Consider the following 25,302-nt stretch of genomic DNA (forward strand, 5'->3'; position numbering starts at 1 on the left):
TCCTCCCCGACTGGGAATAGAACCCCGGTCTCCCGCGTGATACTGACTACTATACAACCGAGGACATGACACAAACGTATTTCAAAATTGACAGTTCTGGGTCATACAGTGATTTATTGAGATTATTTTGAAATACAAAAGACTAATATAATTATGAACATTTAATAAATAATACAAAACATATCACATAAATAATAATATTAATAAATATTTTATTATATATATAATATTATATGTATATATATGATATATATATATATATATATATATATATATATATATATATATATATTAAATATATATACAAAAGGAACATTTTTATATTCGAGAGAAGAAGAGAGAGAAAATAGATCTTCTGTCTCTCTCTTACTCATTATCTTACATATGTAATGATTTCATAGATTCACTCCCATACAAATTTATAACGTGGAGAGCGCGTATAGTAGTATAACTTCAAAAACAAGTCAAAGCGTAAAAATAATTTGTAAAATAAATATCTATATCACTGCCCTATTTTAGATATGGATCACCAACAGTAAAATAACGCACAAGTTGAACAATTCGTTCCAGGATCTCCACCCAGAAAACGAAGACGAACACATTTATCGGTGTCAGAGAAAGAAACAATTCTAAATATTTTTAAAACTGATAGACAAACTCGTCCAAAAACGAAGCAGACAGAATCTGTGAATTTTTTTTCAATTGCAGCGGGTAAGATGTTAAGTTTTTTAATTTTTTTTTATTGTATTATTTATTTTCATACTAATATTGTTATACTATATTGTGTATTTGTTCAAGGGGTAGCAGTGAGCACAGTTTTTAAAGTGTTGACGGAATATAGACAAACCCGTGTTTTTTCTCCTCCAAAAAATATCATAGAGCAAGAAAAATATTAGATAATATTTTTAATAATAAGGCTGTGCCTGGAGTTTTGCCACTCAAGTGGTACTGGCGATGCCAGGGCCATATATTCTCGATTAGTCTATCTAAGGCTAGAAAACATTTTTTGAGATCAACTTTATCTTTATGCAGTAGTGTTAATGGTGGCATGCAGTTAATAAAATAGTACGAGGTAAATCAAAAGTAAAGATTAATTTGATGCAGAATGGGTCACCTTTAATTGCAGTGGGTATAGACAACCCCACAAGTCATTGTAATATTTTACCTTTTATATGTAATCCTGCAAAAGCAGACAATAACTATGTTGAATATTTCAATGACGATGATCTATACAGGAAAAAACTAATGACAATTAAATATATCGAAATTAATTTATCAACTGACAATTATATGGAGGAAGAGTCACGGAACAAGTGGCACAACAAGTAAAACAGCAGAATGCCTAAACGATACAATATGAAGAAGCAAATATGTCTTAACGATACAATATGGAGGAATGATAATATTCTAATAGAATATGAGGTAATGTTAAAGAAAAACAGGAAATGTGCATATATAAGAATAGTAGAAGAGGAAGATCTTTATGATTGATCTATTTATTCGTTATTTAAGAATTAAATTTATAAATTTAAAAAACTTTGCTAGCACCCTGTGATTATTTCTATATACCATTTTTTTATTTAATAAATTATTGCAATACTTACTTTTTCGTCTGGACTATTAAGTAGTCCATCTATCCACAGATAGTAGGAACTTTCTTCAGTAAGAGAATCAAAGCAAGGACCACAACAGAGAAGATAACTCATGGCTTGTAATGAAATCAACTGCAACTCCACATGTTTTTTGTTATTCATATCACCTTCGGAATTCACCTTTCCTGTCGGGAAACCATATTTTCCAGCCCAATTACCAAATAAGGTGAACAGATTCCTCCTCAGGTCTCTTTTTAAAAGACTTCGACGAGTTTCCACTAAAAATAAAATATTGGTTTTATATAATAATTCATACCAAATAATTATACCAATTCAATTCATACCAACATCCATTTAACTTATAAATTAAAGAAACAAATACACAATTGCTCCCTTACACTCCGAAACTCCTACTTAACTACCCTAAAAATCCATACTGAGCTCTATCTATCTGATCTACAATTAGACTTTCTATCTAGCAACAAAACACAATTTGCTACCTTCATTAACGATATCGCAAGTACGATGAGTGCCCAAAAAATGACATCAAAATAATAGCAGGAGACTTTAATGCTAAAGTCAGAAGAGAGAATATATTTTCGCCCACCATCGAAAAAGAGAGCCTACACGTAGACTCTAATGATAACGGTCTCAGAATCATAAATTTTGCGATTTCTAAGAACATGGTAATAGCTGGGACGCGATTTCCCCATAAACATATACATAAGGGAACTTGGAAATCTGATAATAGAAAGATTAATCAAATAGGTCATATAATCATCGATGCAAGACCCTGTTTTAACTTATTAGATGTTAGGTCTTTTAGAGGAGCAAACATAGATAGTGATCACTATTTAGTTATAGCACGATTTAAAGAGAGAATATCCAATTTAAAAAGGGAGATCGGGAAAAGGAGGGAAATAATCGACATTAATAAACTAAAAGATCCCGACATTGCAAACTTATCCAAAACTTAGAAGAAGAAGACATTAACCAACTATGGGCAAATATACGAGATATTGTGTTACAGAAATCGGTTGAAATATTGGGCAAAACCAAGTCAGAAAAAAGAAATCATTGGTTTGATCGATTTGATTGATTGATGATATTGAGTGTGAAATGGCCACAAATAGAAAGAACGCAGCATATCAAAAAACCATCGACGCAGGTTGTACACGAAGAAAAAAGAAGAGTATAGACGTCTTAGAAGAGTCTTAAAACTCAGTTCTTAACAGACGGGCACAACATTTCAGCGAACATCTAAATATAAACGATATTGAAGGAGGTTACAACATAGACAATCAACAAAATCTACAACGTCAACTACACAGTGAAGACCCAACAAGAGAAGAAGTGTCAAATGCCATCCTACAACTCAAAGACAATAAAGCCCCAAGAATTGATGAAATCTGTTCGGAAATGTATAAAAAGGTGGTGATCAACTTTTTGCAGCAATCCATAAACTAATAGTACTTATATGGCAGAATGAATTTGTACCAGAAGAGTGGCTAAATAATATGTCCGTTGCATAAAAAGCTACTGCTAGAAAGTCAACTACACATCAAATTCAAGCACATAGGCAGATTCTATAAAAGTCACTAGAATATAACATATATACACACCATTTCTTCGCCGACTTCAAAGCAGTCTATGATAGTGTGAAAAGAACTGCATTATACAATGCAATGATAGACTTCGGGATCCCACCCAAGTTAGTTAAGTTGACCCAACTAACAATGCAAAACGTTAGCTCATGCGCAAGAAATGAAGGAGAAAACTCTACGTTCTTTGACGTTAATAATGATCTAAGACAGGGGAACGCGTTGGCGTGTCTTCTCTTCAATATTGCCTTGGAAAAGTCAATCAGTCAATTAAATATTAGAATGAATGGAACTATTTTTAATAGATCGACGCAAATTCTCGCATTCGCTGACGATATAGTTATAGTGGACAGAAGTATGAGAGACATGGCGCAGTGTTTTACAAGGCTTGCGGAAGCGGCAAGTGAATTAGGATTTGTGGTAAACGAGGAAAAAAACAAAATATATATGGTTTTTAAAAACTCCCGAAATATCTAACAGGGAATTCAAATTAACAACCATACCTTTGAATTCACATATCTTGGATCTCTAGTAAACGCAACAAACACGACAAGCGACGAAATAAAAAGACGGGGGTAGCGGGTAGGAACTCCTTTAGAGTCCCTTGGATTCTATTGGATAGTCCTATCAAGGAAGGTGAATCAATCCCTGCCCTCCGCAGATTCCAGGAGCTTCTTGACCCGGGAAGCTAACACCTGTTAAAGGTCCCTTGTCCACGGTCACGGATGAAGTCCAGAACGGAATCCAAGGCGTCGAAGAATATTTACGGTACGGCGAAGATGGCGGAGTTGGCAACTCCTTAAATAAGATCACAAACCTAGAAGCGTCTGACCCGGAGCGGGCGGCTTTAAACAGCGTCGGTACTCACAATGAGCGGCTGAATTAAAAACTCACCAACCCGCCTTGTCAGCGTGGTGTTCTAAGGCAAATATCTCCCAACAAAATGTCATATTTTAAAACAAAAACGGATGTATCCCAGGTGAGTATAGCGAGAAATATTTATAGACATCTTTATAGACATAAATATGGACATCTTTAAGACCAACATCCCGATAGCTATGAAACGGAAGACATTTGACCAATGCGTTCTTCCTATTATGACATACGGAGCAGAAACTCCCACAAAAACAACATCACTAAAAATGCGAGTGGCACAAAGCCGCATGGAAAGATCGATTCTCTCGGCGTAACAAAAAAAGATAAAATAAGGAACCAAGACCTATGGAAAAGAACAGCTATCAATGATGTCGTCGAACGTATAGCCAAGCTGAAATGGAATTGGTCAGGTCACATAGCGAGACTAAAAGACTCAAGATGGACCAGAAAACTAATTGACTGGCGCCCAAGAAAAGACAAACGCAGCAGAGGACGACCACCAACACGCTGGATGGACGACATTAAACGAATATCCAAGAAATGGCAACAAGATACACAGAACTGTGAAGAGTGGCGAAAAATGGGAGAGATTGTAAATAACTTTTTCTGGTATCAGTATTAAATTTTTACTTACGTGTGAAGTTATTAATCATTTTTCTGAGGAAATAGCCAAAATGCAAAGTCAAATCCTTTACAGTAGTCGAATTTTTATCGGGTTCGTTTTCCAGATAATATCTGACGCCATCTATAAATTCTACCAAGATGGGAATTAGGGATTGCGAATCTCTATCTACAACACAACCGCTTATACCGAAAGTTTCGTTTTCTGCGATGAATTCTAATAATCTAGTGAGCTGTAGTCTAAGGGCATCTTTCCTGCGCCTTCGTCTGACGTTTTCTTGTTTCTTGTCTACAGCTTCGCGAACGTAGACTGTCAATTCTTCAAATAGGTCTCTGAAAATAATTAAAAATACATGATTTATCATTTTTTTTTATTAGATCATTTTAGGGTACTTTATTACATGAACTACACTAAAACCGTGGTTTTGAGAAGGCATTTATTGCATATAGATCTTGGTGCTTTGGATTGAATTCCTTCAAAATTGGAATGGTGTTTGTAGAAAAATTTTTAGATCTGATTTCATTTTTCGTTGCGAATCTTCCTATTAATACCTCTTGACTGTTAATGCCTCTTAATAGATAGAATCCCAACTATTCCTGTACTCGAAGAGAGTTACATTGTCGAACTAAACAATAACATGGGAAAAAATACTATAAAACAAGTAAAATATGTCAAAAACTAATCGTCAATAGCTTATCTATATTTATCAATTTTTAATAGCTTCCATTGTAAACACGTTCTTTGGGAAATAAAGATCATTATGAATTCATTAGGAGAAACGAATAAGTTTTAATCCTCATTGTCCACGCAAAGCAAACATGTCTCTTTGTCGATTTGCGTACTGGCCATTAAACCAAAAACTTGCTGGCAAGAACTATGAAAACTCAGTTCTATTTCATTTTCGCAAGCGGATGAAAGTACCTACATCATGGAGCCGTTGCCAGTATTTGTCGTGAATTTCAAACAGTGTATGACTCTTTGTGTGCAAATAAAACGTATGTTGTTAAATGTATTGAACTATCACCTGAACTTAAAAAATGGTGACAGCTTGATTATTACTGTGGAAAAAGTTTCGAAAACGTACGGTGTAAGTGTTCGCAAAATTTATGACATCCGCGAAGAGGCCCAGCAAGGCGAACTGAAACCAGTACAAAAAAGGAAGAAAAACAGTTTCCAGTCCAATTCACGTGAGAATACTTACGATGAGGGAGTAAAATGTCGAATAAGGAAAATTGTCCATAATTTTTTTTTTGGAAAACATACCACCAACGGTCGAAAGCATAATGAATAGAATAAAGGATGATGAGGACCTATCATCTTTTTCAAAAACCACATTTCGTAGGCTACTAAATGACATGGGTTTTGAATATGGTAAAAGAGGTAGAGATTCGATAATGATGGAAAGAAAAGATATCATATCCTGAAGACGCAAAAAAACATAGGCAAAGGAGGATAATGTAAGCTTTGTTTATATCGATGAGTCTTGGATTAACGTCGGTGCTTCAGTCAAAAAGGAATGGAGGGACACAATGATGGAGGATCCACGAGATGACTTCATAAAAGGGCTGTCTACTGGACTGAAAGCTCTAAACCAAAGGTCCTTATTTTGTTTTTCTTCATGCTGGAAGCAAAACTGGTTTTGTGGCATGGGCCGAATTAACTTTCTTGGCCAAGAAGAGGACCGCTAATTACCACGACTAAATGGGCGGGGATCTATATGAAGAATGGTTTGAGAAGACGTTAATTCCAAACTTGCCGAAAGACAAAGAAAACGTTGTCGTTTTTGATAACGCTTCATACCACACCCGAAAATTTCATTTCCCGAAAAAGTTGTCGAACAACATGCAAATCAACGATCGGCTAATCGAAAAGAACATTTTCTTCGAGGAAGATTACCTAAAAAGTGAATTACTTGATACTGAGGCCGCATTTAGAGACGAATACGACAAGTACAAAATTAAAACAATTACGGAAAAATATGGAGTTAAGATTTTAAAATTACCGATTTACCATTGCGAGCTGAACCCGATTGAGATGGTGTGGAGTCAAGTGAAAAGATATGTAACTTCAAACAACGTCAATTTTAAAGAAAAAACGGTAAAACGGTTGATAAAAGAAGCTTAACAACACTAAACACAATTAAATTTGGCTGTCAACAGATAGGTGACTCCACTGACAACACAAAATGTGTTGCCTATCTACATGGTTACTATATGACATAACTTACACCATTTGTGCTAATATAAAATACTTTTGCGGAATACGATTTAGACCTTAACTAAAATTAATGGAAAATGGAGTTACACCATTTTTGCTTTAAGGGGCTCATACATAAAACTATAAAACTAGTAATGTTTCATGATTATTAAGTATAAACAAAATGTTTTTATGTTGAGAATAAAATTGTAGTGATTTTTTTATTAAATTGTTATACTTACCTAAGCGCATTTCCATTAATATTCCCTAAAGCGTATACTGCTGCATCTCGTATGTCAGTAACTTCGCACCTTAAATGAGGAACGACTAATTTGTACAATGACACTGGTGAAATATTTGTAGCCGGCAGTTTGCTATCATTCTTTTCGGTATTTAGACTGTCTGGTGAAGAGCTGGAATAAAGAAAATCAATTGAGTTCAAATGACGTTTTCGATTTTCTTTGGTATAAAATATAAAGACTGAAAGTATCAGGATTTTTGTAAGATGGTAAAGATACAATGCAATTACAGTTCATTTGGTAGCTTTAAGTTTTGTTGTTATTTTTTTTTAAGTTGTATTGTAGAATTCTGTTAAATAATTAAATAGGTGAATAAGAGCATCAACGTCGACTGAACAATGTTATATTAAAAGAGTAAAGTCTCGTCCAGCCTTTTCGTCTAACCAATCCAATGAGATGATCAAGAAATGCAGCATTTCATTTGCTTCATGTCAAAACGTTTTAACCCACTGAACATGTAATGTGGGGATCTAAAGTAAGTTAAGAGGTAGCAACTAAAAAACATCGAGTTCCAGGTTGTCAGGAACTTTTTGAAATAAGAAATGACGATGAAAACTTTTTGAAAAGCATCCTAATTCAAGACGATACGTCGGTTTAGAGCTACGACATGAAAACAAAGATACATCGTCCCAATTGTAATCAAGAACCTCTCAGATGCCCAAAAAACGTGAAATCTAAAGTCATGGTTACTGTTTTTTTTTTTCGGGTGGAAGGGTGTGGTGTATTATAAATACTTTCCAGTGGGTAAAGAATAAATCTGTAGGAAAGTGAGGGTTGATTGCACCATGATATTCTATCAGTTCTTTCTGTGTTACTCATTCGCAATTATTGCCACATGTTTTATGAGAAGATTCTATAATATAAAGACTGACAAAAAAACCGTGGAACATTGCAATTGGCATAGATCTATTTTAGGAACATTTGCATCGACTGTATAGAAGATTATTTAAAGTTGTTTTTCTCCCATTTGGTATCCTTTTTTAGTTCTTCATTTTTTTATTATTCTATCAAGGTTCAATAGGGTCGGTTAGTTCTTCTTCTACTTTTACTTTTATTATGTTGTTTTGGTAGATATTTTCGATCGTTTTGATTATTCCTCGAGGTATCTCTAGCGCGGTGTATAACGTCCCTTAATTTAACCCGGTCAAATCCCTTCTTAAGGTCCACGAAACATAGATATGCCGGTTTGTTGTATTCTAATGATTTCTCTTTCACTTGCCTTATTATAAATATAGTGTCGGTGCATGATCTTCCCGACCTAAAATCTTGTTCTTCTTCTGTTAGTGTTATAATTTCAATCAGTTTATTTGCTATCACTTTGGTTGTTAATTTTAGTGTTGTGTTTAATAAATTCATTCCTCTGTAATTTTCAGGGTCCGATTTGTCTCCCTTTTTGAAGAGAGGTGTTAGGATGCTTGATCTCCATTCTTGAGTAATTCTGTTTTGTTCTATTATTTTTTGGATTAGTTTTAATAGTTGTTTGATCAGATCGGATCCTCCGTACTTTAGGAGTTCGATATTCTGCCCTCTCCTGGTTATTTTCTATTTTCCTTCCTTTACCTCTTCCTCCTCAATATTTATTTCTTCGTTTGTCGTCACCTCTGGTGTTTGTGGTTCATTATCGTCACCTTTAGCAAATGGGGATCGAAATTAATTTACCCATGTTTCCTTCTGAATGTGTTTCGTTTTTATTAGTTCGTTCATCTCTTTTCTTTGTCCTCGGATCATTCTCCATATTTCTTTCTGTGTTCCGTAAAAGTCATGTTCCATCTGTTTTGAGAAGCTCTGCCAATGTTCCCTTTTTATTTGTCTAACTAAAGTATTCGTTTCATTTCCGATTCGTTTATAGTGGTTATATGCCTGTTGTGTTCTGTATTGTAAAAATGCTTTCTTCTTTTCTTCATATTTTGTTTTCAATTCTTCTCTAAACCATGGTGTTTTCTTTTTTGATATGTTAGTGTTCGTTACTTTCCTCTCTCCAAGTGATTCTGTTGCTGCGTTAATTATGTTATTTTTGAGTTTTTTCCCAGCTTTCCTCGATGTTATCGTTTTCTAATATTTTATTCTCAGCGATCTTCTCCGATATTCTTTTTTGATAGAGATTGATAGAGTTTATGCGCGATCATCCAAGGAAGTCCGCAATCTACAGCCAAGGATCAAACGAGGTCATTATCCCGCCTCAGTGATGGTTTGGTGGGGAGTGTATTATGATGGCGTCACTTCTTTACATTTTTGTTAAAAAGGGCGTTAAAATTGCGACCAGAAATTATCAACGGGACATTTTAACAAATTTAGAGGGGCCCCTAAACCACACTATGTTTTAAAACAGATCATGAATATTTCATCAGGACTCTGTAACTGCGCAGAAGGTCAAAACTACTCAACAGTGGCTTGATCATCATGTACCTGAATTTATTAGCAGTATCACGAACAAGGAAGTTCTAGAAAAAATGAAGAAGGAACCAGAGATTGTGTTTACGATCAAACGCATAAAATTGCAATATCTGGGACACGTTATGAGAAATAAGCACCGTTACTCCCTGCTGCAGTCTATATTGCAAGGTAAAGTCAAAGGTAAGCGAGGACCCGGTAGAGGGAGAATATCATGGCTGCGGAATTTAAGAACATGGTTTAAGAAAACCTCAACGGAGCTGTTTCGAGCCGCAGCGAGCAAGGTCATGATTGCCAATATGATTTCCAACATCCGAAACGGATAGGAACCAGAAGAAGAAGAAGAACGAATGGGCGCCAGCCAGCCCAGAACTTAATCGACTCGGCTACAAATTAGGGTCAGTTTTAGAGGATATGGCCTCTAAAATACGACAGCTTAATGTAGAGTCATTGAAGTAGACGCTGGTAGAAACTGTGGTCAATTTTCTTTAAGATGTCATCCCTACAGTGATCGATGAATCGCCTAACAGACTTCGGTGCTGTATTCAGGCAAATCGTGGCCATTTTAATTAATTTTTTGTAGCTTGTATATTAGTAATAAAGTGTATAATTTTTTTTTAAATCAAACCAGTTGTTAAAATTTTTTATTTAAATACCTTGTATCATTATTTATGGCAGGACTAGGTTAGGTATATATGGAACTCTGCAAATTAAATAAACTTTACAATATATTTTAGCAAAAGTTTGTAAAATTGCAAAAGCAATTGTTTGTAACTTACCTTAAACTTAGATCGGGACTAGCACATCTGACAATAGGATTTGCAATAAGAGGAACCACCCTAAAAGCAAATGTAATGTAGTTTTTCCACAAATGCATATAGGCATCTCTTTCAGTGGGTGGTTTTTTCACAGCGGTAGCACTTCTCAATAAAGAAGCTCTATTATCGTTCAATGGTCTGAAAAAAAAATGTTTATGATTAGAAAACAGTAAAACATATGGCCAGAAATCATCAAAAACAACTGAAGTCTCCCAACAAAAGCAAATTCTGCAGATGACTCCATAGATAAAGTTAAACGCTCGATTTGACCAAAACTGCTTCTTGATAAAAAATGTATGCTATTTTTCTATCTACAGGAGTATTAGAGCAACACAACCAATAGAATATAACGCGTATTTTCACAGCTTGACCTGACGAATTCCTATTATATTAAAATTTTACAATTATAATACATTTGATCTAAATATCTGCCTGCCTAAGTGACATCGAAATATACCATGGAAGATTCTTTCTAGAAATTTCACTATACCATAACATCTATCAGTCAAAATTAGAGTGCGAATCTGTAGCTGGATACGGGAGATATGGTAGAACTATCCATGTACCTCTAGGTTTGCGTGATTTTTCTGTTGGGGTATTTTCTCTTAACATGTGTTTTCAGGCGTCGGAAACTCGTCTTTAACTAGTATTGTTAGTTACATCTAGAGGTCCCGACGAAGACAGAAAAGTGGAATTTGTTAGAACTTAAAGGAATTTTATTGCAGTAGCTATATCAGCATTCTCTACTATCTCCAAGATACTCAGGTATACCAAGAATAATGCAATAAATTTATTTTTAATATTGAACGTGCTATTTATGGTAGACAGACATCCTTCTTATAATACCTTTCCTCATTATTTACATGATCCGTCTATTATATTTTCAAGAGTCTTCTTTAACTCCACATTTAAAAGTATCTTAAAGTGTTTACTTTGAGTGTCCAGGTTTCTCTTACATATAAGAGAATTAAGTAAACATAGATAATAAATGCAAAAAAATGCAAAACAAAACTGCTTCATCTGTAAGTTTTTGTAAAAATTAAAACTAATAAACTAAAACTTTAATAAACGAGAGTAGTAAATACTTACGTGGGATCCACTACTGAGTAAAGAGCGTTCAGTCTCGTAAAAACAATAGGCCACGAATGCATAGTCATTAAGGTACATAAGCTCAATAGTCTATCTCTCTCCAAAAAACCGAAGTAACACACACTCCACGGGTCTACAATAGAAAAAGTATAATTTGCAGCATTCTTGATGGAACCGTCTTCAAATAATCCAGCGGTCCATACAGACGAGCTTCTGTCTGCCAGCCATTGGAGGTCTACAGAGCTAAAATATAAAAACATAAACATGAATATCTTTATTTTTCATAAACGCACAAAACACAGACAAATTTAACGAATTTCACTACCGATATACAGTACAATATTATCTATAATAAACTGAGTTGCTATCAACAAGTCCTCGTAGACACTTTGTCTCAGGACTAGCAACTTCCAGTGGAGTCTTATTTTGCCATGTTATCTATTCCTGTTTTAACTTAAACATCCTAGTATATAAGATCAAATAATGTAACTTGTTACTTCTTGTTAAGAAGAAGAAGAGAAGAGAAGAAGAGAAAAAAGGTGGGCAGATGATATCAAACAAGTCGCGGGCAAGCAGTGGATGAGAATTGCCAAGAGTAGAAATCAATGGAAGCAAATAGAAGAGGCCTATATCCAACAGTGGACGAATACAGGTTGAAGAAGAAGAAGAATGTAACTTGTTAACAACATTTAACGGGTTTTTACCCAAGTATTTGGGGGCTCAAAACATGAACATCTAGATAACACTGATGATGGAATATTAATTCCAAAAACGTTTTGTGATGTAGCCCGATAGGGTGTTTTAATTATATACGTGTTATAAAGGATTTTAAATAAATTTTTGTAATACATGGTATACAGGCAGCTACAGAAACTTAGTTTCCTTGTGGACTTTATAATCCTCTTAAAACATAAAATTTAAACTATTTGACTTACCCAACTAAACTCACGGCTTGGATTGCTGTTTTTTCTGCTGGCGGTAGCAATAGAAGACACTTTTCAATAACTTGCGGACAGTATTGATCCATAATATCGATTACAGGCGGGTGTTCTGAACAGTTCAAGGCTTTCAAAAGGCTTTTCACTTCTTTCAGTATCAATACCGACAAACGACGGGTCGTTAAACGATATGTGCATAGCATTACTAAAGCCAAGGCCTCCACGAAATGAAGAACGGATGCCAGTGGTTCCGACTTACTCATATCTGTACGTTTGGTTAGATTTGGATCTGGTGGGCCTGCTTTCAATTCGTTGTATTCTTTGGCTAAAACATAATACCAGTCGTGAAAAGTATAAACGGATAGTTGTGAAAGATAAGAATGAATTTAGATGAGAAACAATAACACGATTTATTATGGCATCATTCGTGTATTTTTTTAGCTTTACGTGTCTCGACAGCGTAGGTCACTGACACAGGTACAATTTTATTACATTACGTTACAAGAATATACAGTAACATTACAATCGGTAAAGAAATACATCAAGTACATTAAATATTGGTACAATTATTAATTATCAAATTCTAAACTACGTTTCTTCTTCTAAATTTCCTGGTAAAGCCTGGTTTCATAGAGAAAATTAATAAAGTTTTGGAATTGATCTGGCGAGCTGAGAATATTTTGTAGGTTTTGAATCTAAATATTCTATTTTCTACGACCTACGACCGTAAATCTGTATTTAATTGTATGTTTTCAGTCTCCATATTAGAAGATGCGGCTTGTTTTGCAAAGAGTGTACAAATTTACCATAAATTTGTATATTGTAAAAACTTTTATTTTTATTTAAAGACTCCCCTTATTTCTAAACTTGGACTAGTCCCTTCAAACCAGTCCATTCTCGGCCCTGAACTATTAACAAGAAAGACAACTAACAAGTTTTTTAAAAATATATAGTCGCCAAGCAACCTTCGTAAGAAAAGGTCGGACAAGCAAGAGCTTGCGACCAGCCATTCCATTTCTTAATACACTATTTCCCTATTATCTAGTTTTGTGGCCAGTATTGTTGGCCATAAGTGAAAGTGATAAAAAGAATTAGATGCTGTTATTGCTGTTCTTATTGTAAGTAACAAACTTATATATACTTCCAACTTTTCAATTGTTTTAAGTCGCGGTGTTGCCATAACGTGCCGCGAGTGCATAAATGATTTTCCGATCCAACAACGGTGTGAATATCGCATAAACATTTACTGTTATCTATAAGCAATAAACTTATATTGATAATTTCTACATTGATACATGCTATTTTTTAGAGTTCTAAAGGCTATTTGTTTTTCCTTTTAATAAAGATACATTTGAAAAATCTTATTCAAGGCTTTACCAATCTAATGTTTACCCCTATCCCTTATCAAGGGAACAACCTTTCAGGTGCTGGATTCCCCAACTGGTCCTTCGTAGCTAAGGAGTACCTCAGAAGAATCTTCCATCGAACCAGCAAAGTTCGCTACGGCGAACTCCTTATTCGTACAAAGAGGTCGGCTAGTTCGTTACCAGGGATTCCTACATGAGACGGAATTAAGATCGTGGTGATGGATACTCCCAGTGAGGTTAAACTATCGAAAGAGTTTTGAATAGCTTAAACCAAAGGATGTACTTTTGAGAGAGTAAATAGACGCTAAGAACATATTGCTACTTTTTATATACAGTATAACTGTATATATAAGAGTATACAGTTTGGTCAAATCTGTTGTTAGCAATTAATTCTTTAAAGGTTTGCCTCAGAAACCGTGGATTTGTCTGATGCTTATGATAATTAGTTAAAGAGAGATTAAAATCTGCTTTCAATTTATTCCAGGGAGGTTTAGGTGAAATTAATATTGGGAGTTGTGGTTGAAAGATAGATGTTATTCATATGTGGTGAGAGATACTGCGACATAGATTGAAGTTTAATAGGAGAGTTTAAAAGGTCATTACTTAGTAATTTATAAGCTGGATTTTCGGTATTAGCTGAGATTCGAGACGAATATTTTAAAAGGAGTTGCCGCGATGTAGATAGAGGGAACGTTCATTAGCTGTATAAACTCTCTGCGGGGCTCGACCTGAAGGCTCCAAGGCAGATTCGAAGTGCAGTGTTGTGTACAGAATTAAGAAATTTTAAATCTCATGGGCTAGTTGACATATAAATGAAACTGTAGTAGTCTATTTTAGAACCAATAAGACATCTATAAATCTGAAATAAGGAGTCTTCGTCTGTACCCCAATGATGATTGGACAGAGTTTTTAATATATTAAGATTTGTCATGCACTTAGTTTTGAGATCTTTTCAATGGCATTTCCAAGTAAGTTTATTGTTGAATGTTAGTCCTAAAATCCGTATACTCTTTACTGCTGGTAGACAAGTACCATTTATGGTAATTTTAGGATTTATAGTACTAGCTGTCCTACGAGAAAACTTAATGATTTTTGTCTTCTCAATAGAAAGGCTGCTTTGGTGGCGAAGAACTAAACATTTAAATAAATTGTTTTCTGTCCTCTAGCCTGATGACTTTTAAAAACAGCTTCAGCAGAAGCTCATTAGGATTGTGGTCCTACTTTTGTTCCTGGTTTTTTGGGCAATGGTACGAACTCCGATTTGAACCACTCTACTGGTATTTTTTCTGCCTTATACATTTCATTAAATATTTCAGTTGTTATTTTTAATTGTCCTGCATCTAATAACTACAGCAGTTCTGCAGGAATTTCATCAAGTCCCGGTGCCTTTCCATCCTTCATTTGTTTGATGGTGGCCGTTATTTCTTCTGATAGGATTTCGGTACCTGAATTTTCTTCAATCGTGGGTTCTGGTATTGTTCTAAGGTCGCGGAAAAGTTTCTTCAAGTATTCTCCCCATACTTTCTTTTTATCTTCTTTGGTTATGGCAAGACTGCTTTGATCATCTGTTATTTTTTCGCTGTTGCGTTTTCGGAACTTTCCAGCTATTTCCTTCACCTTTCGATGGACATTGAAGTTATCATATCGACTCTGATACTCCTCTATTTCTTAACATTGTTCTGTTTATTGTTTCTCTTTGGCTTCTCTTACCTTTGTTCTGACGATGGTATGTATTCTCTTATATTCTTGAAAATTTTCTTTGTTTTTTTTTCTGATCCATAAGTTTAAGTATTTCATCGGTCATCCACGATTTCCGTTTCTCTGTATCTTTCTTTAGGTGTTGTTCTTTTATTTCTCTCAATGTTTCTTGTGTGATGGTCAAGTGGCATATTTCTCAAAATATTTTCTTTTCAACGGAATAAGGAATCAAAGAAAAATAAGTAATTTCACTAATATGAAGACAGAAAAGAACCAGAATGATCTATTAAAATTGTAAGCAGAAGAAAAAAATCAATAAATATGTCCCATTTTCTAATTATGAATGATTGAGTTCTTCTATGAATTTTTTCGATTATTTTATCAGTTTCATATGTAATTTATATTTTTATATTCGTATATTAAAAAAAATAAAAGCATATACCTCTAAGCGTTGAAGAAGTAAAAGTGCTAACATTCGTTCCAGAAATGGCCGCTTTCCAAGCACCCAATAAAGTCAAAATCATCTTTAACCCATGATCCATAAGTTGGGGAAAAGTATCTAACACTTCTTTAGCTACAAACTGCGTCAAACCCCACAAAACGTCTTGCCGCCAATCGGGAAAATCTACAACTAAACTTTGTAAACTACAATACGATAAGCCTCTTAATTCCTCGTCCATATGAACGGTAAGTCTACTGAGTAAGTCCACTAGTTCCCCAGCGGTCATTCCGTCAGGGATTAGTCTTGGAACTGCAGCTACACATGTCCTAAAAAATAAACAAATAGCAAATCTACATTTTTTGGACATTATGAAATTTATTATTAAAGTACATTTATAACGGTTGTCAGGCTAAAAAGTACATATAATGAGCTGGTTTGGTGAGAACTGCATGAGTGATATAATGGTGGGTTATCGGGAGATCGATCAGAAATTAGACATTAAATAATCTTAACAATATGTTTAAGCTGAACCCTAATATGCTACAATAAGTTTACCATTATTTTTAACAGTAAATACAATGAAATTAAGATAAAAACACACACACACACACACACACACACACACACATTTTCTGTTAAATAGTTAATTACTGATCCAAAAGTTTGATTATTCGGAACTGGACGTTCTGGAAATCGTCTTTGAAATTCTACCATTTCATTTTACCAATGGAAAACCGTTAAAATAGTGTAATAAACATAAACAAATAAGACCTAGGGAAAACGAAAAGTAAAATAATGTACCTAAATAATTCCAAATCACGAAAATGTCAGATTAATCTATTAAGAAAAAAGCGGACTCTGGAAATGACTGACCGACTTGATAGCTCTGTATTATCGATTAACACCCACCAAGATGTAAATTTCAATGTCGAAGAATAATGTATTATATTCTTAGTTACATTTATTTTTGCTAAAAGATATTTATTTTTGACAAAAAGTAAAAAAAAGTTACCTGAATAGCTCAATTCTAGGCTTTCTTTCTCCAGTTATCATCTCATCGGGTTCTTTATTAACATTCTGAGTATTGGTCATCATCAAAGGTCGACCATATTGCGTATCCAGTGCCCTTAAAATATCAACAAAAACTCTTCTAACGTGAGTAAAGTATGCATTCATTCCTATGCTTCTAGCCGTGTCCTCGGTCAACATTTTATTTAAAAATGTTTTCCTTACTCGTAAAGTATTGCCACTGGGTAGAACTCCTACAGATCTCGGCATCGGTGGATCTCCTTCCTTTTGTTGCAGACTATCAGCAACTACCAAAAAGGCTCTCAAGCCTATACTCATACGTTCGGGCGTTAAAATGACTTTAAATGGCCGAGCTACTGACAAAAGATCAAAAACAATTTCTCGCATGGCAAAATCCAGACGTTCTTGAGCTATGAACTGGATGATCTTCACGAAAATGTTTAACGGGGTGTCTCTCGGTACAACACCTTTAGAGCCTTTTGGAAAGAGTGAGTTGACGATGCTCTGGAGGCGAGATTGTGTAGCTTGATTACTTTCGCATTTTATTCTAATCATGTACACCCACAGAAGACGATACAGAGACTCTGAAATAAATTTCTAATTGATTAAATTTTATTTGATTAATAATAATGGGGAATTACAATTGTAAAATTGAAAACACTGAAAGTGGAAACAAATGGGGGAGACTTACATTCAGAATTGAATGTAAAATGGTTGACGAAGAAAGAGGTCACAACATGAGGACTCTGTAGGACTTGTCAAGGTCGTTCGTTGCCGCCTTCGGTGTCAAAGTGTGCTGATGTTGCTTATTTTCTATTTAATATTTATTGGACGAATGAAAACAGAAACCATTGTGATTCCCAATAAAGATCCTGATATAAAAGTAGAATAAACTACGAATGAAAACTATAACTCAAAAGGGGAGATACAGTAAGGAAAGAATACGGTATTTAGTTGGCTTTTGTTAGAATATAGAGGAACGATGCGTGCTAAATGAGGAAGAACTTGAGGAAAAGATGATAGCTGCAGTGTTTTAAGGAGTATAGTGAGAGATGGAACGTAAGGGTGAGAGAGAAATGTAGATGATGATCTATTAAAACATATAGTGGAGACATTAGATGACATTTTAGCCGGTTGTAGCGGCCTTAATAAACTTTGTAAATCGGTATATTATTTTATAAAAACCCTTACAACAGAAAAAAATTAAAACTATTTTAAAATGTAATAAACTTCATTTAATATTATTTAAGTTTAATCTTACCTAATGCAACTCGACACATTTTCGGATCTCTGTTTTTCAGATGTGATAAGCACATCGCCAAAAAACAATGCCAGTTCTGTAGAAAGAAAGGTTTCTGACTGACGCATAATAAACAAGTTACCAGAGGAAATAAGGCCAAACGATGTTTAGATTTTGTACTGGCGTCTAAAGTTTGAGAGTAGAGCATTTCTACGAAATTCTTTAAACATGGAACGTTGACTTCATTTTTAACTGCCTAAAATCAAAATTGCATTTATTATATAATTGGTAGAGCAAAAACGCGTTTAAATATATATATATATATATATATATATATATATATATATATATACCACTTTACAGCATAAAGTGGACTCCACCCATGTTAAAATTCAGGTTCAAGTGAGCTCCGTGGTCAAGTGGACACCGATATACGGAGCTCACTTGACCATTTCATAATAATGGTTCTGTCTATGAGCAACATGTAGTTTCAAAAATTTTTAAAAATTATTTTGACGCGTGTGGAAGCGGACGTGTGTACCGATTTTAGAAAAATGAAAAAACAGTAATATCGGCATTGATTCTATTCTTGTTTTGGAAGGAAAATCGCGCAGGAATTGCTGGATGTTGTGTACGGTGACTTTTCTCCTACGATGGCGACTGTCAAAAATTGAGTTGACTTTTAAAGTGGTAACACGTCGGTTTTTGATGAACCGTGCACAGGTGCCTCGAAAACGGCTACCACGAAGAGACCTCGTGGCTCATATCCAGCATGAAATTTTGGGCATAAGAAAGCTGTCGAGGCGAGAGCTGACACGTTTGCTCACTTGAACAACAAGCGCAACCGTAAAACTACTTCAGAGCAGTGTTTCAAGCTGTTTAAGCGCAATCCGAAGGAGTTTCTATGTGGTTCCGTGTCCTTCGACGAAACATGGATCCACTGATACACACCAGACACCAAGGAACAGTTCAAACAGTAGACTTCACCTCGAGCTTCATACAGTTCTACTATACCGAATTATTGGACCAATTCGACGGCGCATTGCAGAAAAACCAGCCCCATTTGGCGAAGAAAAACAATGCTCTTCCACCATGATAACGCACTGGCTCACACCTGCGCCGTCACCACGGCCAAATTGGTCAACATCAGCTACAAACTGCTGCCACATCCACTGTATTTCCCAGATTTGGCCCCATGCGAGTTCTTTTTCATCATCGTCGCCCCTGAGGCACCCTTTGCAGACTTCGAGATAAAGTATTTTTCAGACGGGCCAAAGAAGTTGGAGCATCGCTGGTTTATGTATATCGTGTAAAAGAAATGGTTTTGATTGAATTTTGATTTTTCTTTTGTAAGCTAAGTACTTAACGGACCGCCCCCGTACTTTATGGTGCCCGAACATTTTTAAATTTATTCACATGCATAAAAACAATGACACCTGTATTGTTTCAATTAAACAGACCGACAAAATTTCTTCAACATTTGGACCCAGAGATCAAAATACACTTTTCACACTTTCCAGAAGGTTTTTTTTGTGCTCTGAATCCGACTCTGAGCTCCAAATTGTTAAACTAGCCCTGGTTTCTGAGATAACCTAACCTAAAAGTGCAAAATAACGGGTTTTGTCCATTTTTGAGGTTACGTAGCATCATAATATGATTTTTCTACCAAAAACTGTTATAATCATCTTAAAGTATGTCTCTGTTTACTCAGATATCTTCTTTTTTCGCTGAAATATCGCATTTTAAAGTTTCTTTTTATTAAAAAACCTACAAACCATATGACTGTATAATATAATGGAGAAGCTTAATTCAGAAATCCCAAAACTTATAAAACTTTACTCCAAAAATCTCAAACCTACACACCCCAAACCCAACCAACACCTAGAAACCATAACTTTTAATCCACAAGCAGAAAACTCACCTAACTAGACCCTGGCATTTGGAAGCTAATGAAAGATGATAATTTTGAGAAAACTATGATACTTACAGAAAAAGAAGCATGGGTTAGTTTTAAACAAATGGTCCACAATTTTCTAGGAAATCATCGAGATACAGATCACAAACGAATCGTATCAACAATGCTAAAAAAAATAAAAAATTAGGCTGCTTGATGCTTGAAATCGAAAAGCTTGAAATTGAAAAGCTTGAAATTGAAAAGCTTGAAATTGGACTTTCTATTTTCTAATTTAAATTATTTCCCAGAAAATGTAGAGATATTAAAAGCGATTTCACCAAGATTTCAAGAGAACAAGCGTCATTTTGGAGGTCGTTGGGATGTACGAATGATGGCAGATTACTGCTGGTCACTTAAGAGAAATGACGTTTCAATTGAACAGACGTAAGACACTCCAATGACGTTTAAGTTAAAGCGAGATAAACTTTATATAAAAAATGTAAACCTAAATTTATACCCATCGTTATTATTTGCCCATACACAATTGTTCTGAAGCTATTTTCTTGTGGCATTTTAAATTAATTAATATTTAAATGGGAATAAGCCACAATTAAAGGTTAAAATACATTTATTGACGTTTCAATTTCCACTTCGGAAATTTCATACACAATTGAACGAAAAAGACTTATACTTTCAGGTGTTAGGCGTATTATTTTAGAATAGAAAAAAATAATGGCTCTCCATAACCTCTAAAATAGCCAAAAACCATAGACATATAATACAAATAGACTGACTGTTGCAATAAAGTCTCGTTCTCCCAGTGCGACAGAAAAAAATGACGCAAAGCAGTCCCTACATCTCTTTCTGATGGGTCGAGTTTATCGACCACGTGACCTTCTCATTGGTTATTTAGGTCACGTGGTCGATAAACCTGGCAAATTAGAAAGCGATGCAGGGACTGCTGTGCGTCAGTTTTCTCTGTCGCACTGGACGAACGTGACTGTATTGCAGTCACAGTCTATGTGCTCAGTCTATTTGTATTATACATCTATACCAAAAACTGCTATTTTTAGGTTAGGATATATCAGAAAGCAGAGACAATTCGGCAATTTGGAGACAAGATTCGTATTCACTACACTAAAAACCTTCGGAAAAGTATACTCAGGTTGACAAGCCTAATAATCTAATAACTGTAACTCTACTTTTCCAATAACTACTGTTATTTAATTACATTTATGATTCCTTATAGTGTTGGGTATAATAGTTCATCATAAAGAGCGCTCAGTTTAGTTTAGATTTAGAAGAACTAGGTCGCTCTTTTAGTTCACTAGTTCATTAACAAACAGTTACAGGAGAGATTTACATATGCGCAAAACGTAATATTGTTTTATAGTTTGCACATAAAAAGTTTATTTGTCGATAATGCCGATTTTAATTTAAATTAATTTTAAAAATATTTTATTACAAAATTTATTGTTTTTGTTTTAAAGCTCAACATAAAATATATAATTTCGCAGCGTAGATTCACCATTCACCCGCTCACCAGTCATCGAAAATGATCTACGTCGTTCTTTAGTTAAATCACGCTCTCTTCCCACCCCCTCTAGCTCCGCCGCTCACGTTTATCGTTCGTCGCATATCGATTCGTAAGACTCAAACTGAACCGCTACTGAACGATGAACGACTGCTCGGTGTAAGTTGCCAGATGCGATTTTCTAAATCCCCCACTTAGAAACTAAAATTTCCCCAAATTTAAGCTCAAATCCCCCAAACTTAAAATTTTGTCACATAATTTATAAATTTGACAAGAATGTAGACTGGAACACACTATGCTATAATTTTTTATACTATTTATACCAAAGCAATGAATTAGAATAATTTTTCATACTAAAACAATGACAACAATGTTACTTCACGATTTATAAAAACTGATGTGATGTCACTAATATTTAAAAATTCCATAACATCGACCTTAAGAGTTGAAATTTCCCTAACACAGCCCAAAATACGACATCCATACGGAGCTGCTCGATCTTTCATAGGCTTCAACGTGGTATAGGAACAAAAAAAATATCAACACAGGGCGCTGAAATAATTTATAGATCCCATCATCTTCGATTATATGAGAACAGACTAATATGCAGTTATATGTACATTCGCAAATTTAATTGACCATCACACCCTAAAATCTTCCACAATTTTCCCCCAAAAAATCCCCCAGCCATTTCAGCTTACAAAAATTCGCCCAGACACTTTCAAATTACCCCAAAAATGGGGGTAATACTCCAATCTGGCAACTCTGGAGTTAGCTCTGACGAACTAGTTCATTTAGGTCATTCGCCGGAGCCGGTTCTTTGAACTAGTTCGCTCATGAACTACAAAAGCCTAATTCCTTATAAATAGAATATTAAACAAATAAATATTATTGATATAAGGTTGAATGCTCAAATAAATGAACTTTGAAAAATTAAAGGCAAATATCGAGCACAATTTTAATAATCAAATCTTGCCCAAGTACTTTCGCTTTCTAAAGCATATTCTTGGCTTATTTCAGATGCCCCTGATGATGCTGTAGAAAGTGAAAGTACTTGGACAAGATTTGATTATTAAAATTGTGCTCGATATTTGCCTTTAATTTTTTAAAGTTCAAAAATAAATATTATTCCTTATAAATGGAAATTAACTTACTGCTGCAACTGGAACTAAAATTTCGACAAACAAACCAGCCAATGCATGCTTAATATCTTTATCCTTTACTTCTAAAAAGTATTGGGCACATTCTTGCATAAATTGGAAAGAAGCTTCGAATTCTTCTATGGGTACCATTTTTACGCGAAAAAATTTCATACCCATTAATAAACTGATGATACTTTGCGTTGTATTTGGATTGGACTCTCTAGAACGCAATTCTTTCAATTCTGCCATAAAACGAGTTCGTACTGACAGAAAACGAGACTGTGCGAGAACTCCGATAACTTCAGCGTATAAGTCGGATATCATGTGGATGTTAGCGCTATTTGGGCTGTTCTGGATTCTAAAAAGGTTAAAATATTTTAACTAACTATTTATCATGGCTAATATATATTTGAATACAAGGACTTTATATATACATTGTCTTTTTACAATCAGACGAGCGTCCTTGTAAGGACACTAATTTTTCATTGATAAAAGTGCCTAAAATGTCATCCATAACCTCTCTGTAAATTTTTACAAGGACGCCTTATGATGGTAATTGTTACGTTAGGGATTTCCCACGGTTAATTTTCGGCAGAGATTCCTGGTTAGAAAAAATACAAAATTAAATTTCTATTACAAAAAAATTACTTTTGTATTAAAATACACAAATGTGACTAAAGTTTTATTTAATACAGTTTGCTTCGGTGGTACAAATTCGACTGACTAACCTTCTCCTAGCGACAAGTAAATTATCTAAAATTAACGGATGTTTGTTCAACCAAGGTAACATAACCTCATACTTGCCTTCGCTGTCACATCGGACAGTCTCGTAGAAAAAATTTTTAGCCTCTTTGGCCGCCACCTCTCTTGTCAATTTTTCTACGGGGTCGGTTATCCCAATAACATCAAGCTCCCAGAGTTTCTCTACAGAAGAATTATCAACAAACGACGAAAATGTAATCATACTTGTACTAAAATTAGAAGCAACTGCCGGCACCTTGTTCATAAGAGTCCAACCTAACAAAGTTTCAACTGCTACAAGACCACACTGTAACTGATATTTCCTCCCTGTATACAATTTACCTACAATATAAGCTCAAAACAAAATCTTAATTGGTGCTGTCTTTCCGACATCGCTGAGTGAAATATTCATGTCACTGAGTTCCTCAATCCAAGGGCCGTCATAAATAGAAGAGACATCTGCACAAATTTTTGGTTGATCTAAGGCATCAAATGAACAAGCGTAGGTTCCTTCACACGCAGTTACGTTGTACAATTTATGTCGTTGTTCAGAAGTGCTTCTACCGCCAAATAATGGATGTACAATCTTTTTCGTTCCCTTAGCAGAAAAACCCTTACTTGTTTATTACCATGTGCACTTCTTATGTTTACGTAGAGTTTGTAAAAAAACCTATGTTTTATTCAAATTAGCAAGCGTCTGATCCTCAGTTATATTTTCTTCCGAACGGGTACTACTTGAGGTCGATGTATCAATTTTATTAACAGGCAAATTAGGGCGCATCAAAACAGCATACGATTTACAACATAATATACAGTTCAAACGTTCTTTACACTTTTTAGAAGAATATCCTACTTTCAGACATGGAAAACAGGCTTTCTTTTCTGACAATGTTTAAATTCAAATATGGTTGTGTGAACTAATCAAAACATTTGTAATCCCTGTATTCCTACGATCCCTATAAGTACCGCCATCGGGCTCGTGGAATGCGTCCCGTCACCACAAGAGCGTAAGTCGTTGAAAAGAACAGACGCACCCGCTAGTGCATCGATGCATTCATATTGAATTCGTTTTGTTCGTTGTTTGAATCATGGTAATTAGCGGTAAATTCTTCACCTAGTTTTACCTCAACCTTTAAATTGTTTTTTGATTGTTTATTGCAACCATTTAAATTTTGATAATTATTTGCACCTATGAGTAAAAGTTCATTCATCTCGTCAGAGCTATCGAGGGAATAGTTCGTGTTAATTTAATTACTATTAATTCGTATTAGTAAATTTGTTTGTTAATTCCCCACAGACAATGTTCGACGTTTCTGTTCGACCATAGTAAATTTTTGTGCTTTAAAACAATTTGTACTGTCATGCTGCCCTTCACAAAATATACACCTCATAATTTACTAACCCCGCAGCGGTCGCTAAGGGCTGATCAGTTCCTTCCTTAGGTAATTTTACATTTTTCTTGGCAACGAGGCTATTGAATTTATATTTATTTTCAATCGGTAAACCAAAACCTTCCGTTGCTAAATCAATTGTTTGTTCATTTTGAACTTCTCTCGATAAAAAGCTCATTAGCCCACTGAATCTTGTTTCTAAAGTTGTAACTTCTACAGTTTCTCCGATATTTTCCATGTACACGGAAACATAAGGATTTAAAAACTGTGCAGATCTATGCCATAGTCGAACCATATCTTCTGGCAAACATAACTCAATAAGAGGATACAATATCGCCACATACTTGTCAGCAGTTATGCCTAAGGTCTCAAGTGAACGAAGTTGACTTTCAATCATATCAT

The 25,302-nt window shown here is 34.9% G+C and overlaps 1 protein-coding gene across 2 annotated transcripts in view; it reads right to left on the bottom strand.

Moving 5' to 3' along the window:
* The window catches only part of fry (microtubule binding protein furry), a 192,596-nt gene that overhangs the window by 147,334 nt on the left and 19,960 nt on the right, over positions 1 to 25,302 (bottom strand). For both annotated transcript variants that reach the window (XM_072534500.1, XM_072534498.1), the window contains exons 6-15: positions 22,781 to 23,126; positions 18,220 to 18,454; positions 16,942 to 17,542; positions 15,930 to 16,255; positions 12,420 to 12,747; positions 11,485 to 11,727; positions 10,357 to 10,533; positions 7,130 to 7,300; positions 4,704 to 5,023; positions 1,605 to 1,870 (exon numbers count right to left, since the gene is read on the bottom strand). In XM_072534500.1, coding sequence (XP_072390601.1) covers positions 1,605 to 1,870; positions 4,704 to 5,023; positions 7,130 to 7,300; positions 10,357 to 10,533; positions 11,485 to 11,727; positions 12,420 to 12,747; positions 15,930 to 16,255; positions 16,942 to 17,542; positions 18,220 to 18,454; positions 22,781 to 23,126 — 3,013 coding nt within the window. The remainder of the gene's footprint in view (positions 1 to 1,604; positions 1,871 to 4,703; positions 5,024 to 7,129; positions 7,301 to 10,356; positions 10,534 to 11,484; positions 11,728 to 12,419; positions 12,748 to 15,929; positions 16,256 to 16,941; positions 17,543 to 18,219; positions 18,455 to 22,780; positions 23,127 to 25,302) is intronic.

This window comes from Diabrotica undecimpunctata, chromosome 6 (genome assembly GCF_040954645.1).
Source record: "Diabrotica undecimpunctata isolate CICGRU chromosome 6, icDiaUnde3, whole genome shotgun sequence".
Lineage (NCBI taxonomy): Eukaryota > Metazoa > Arthropoda > Insecta > Coleoptera > Chrysomelidae > Diabrotica > Diabrotica undecimpunctata.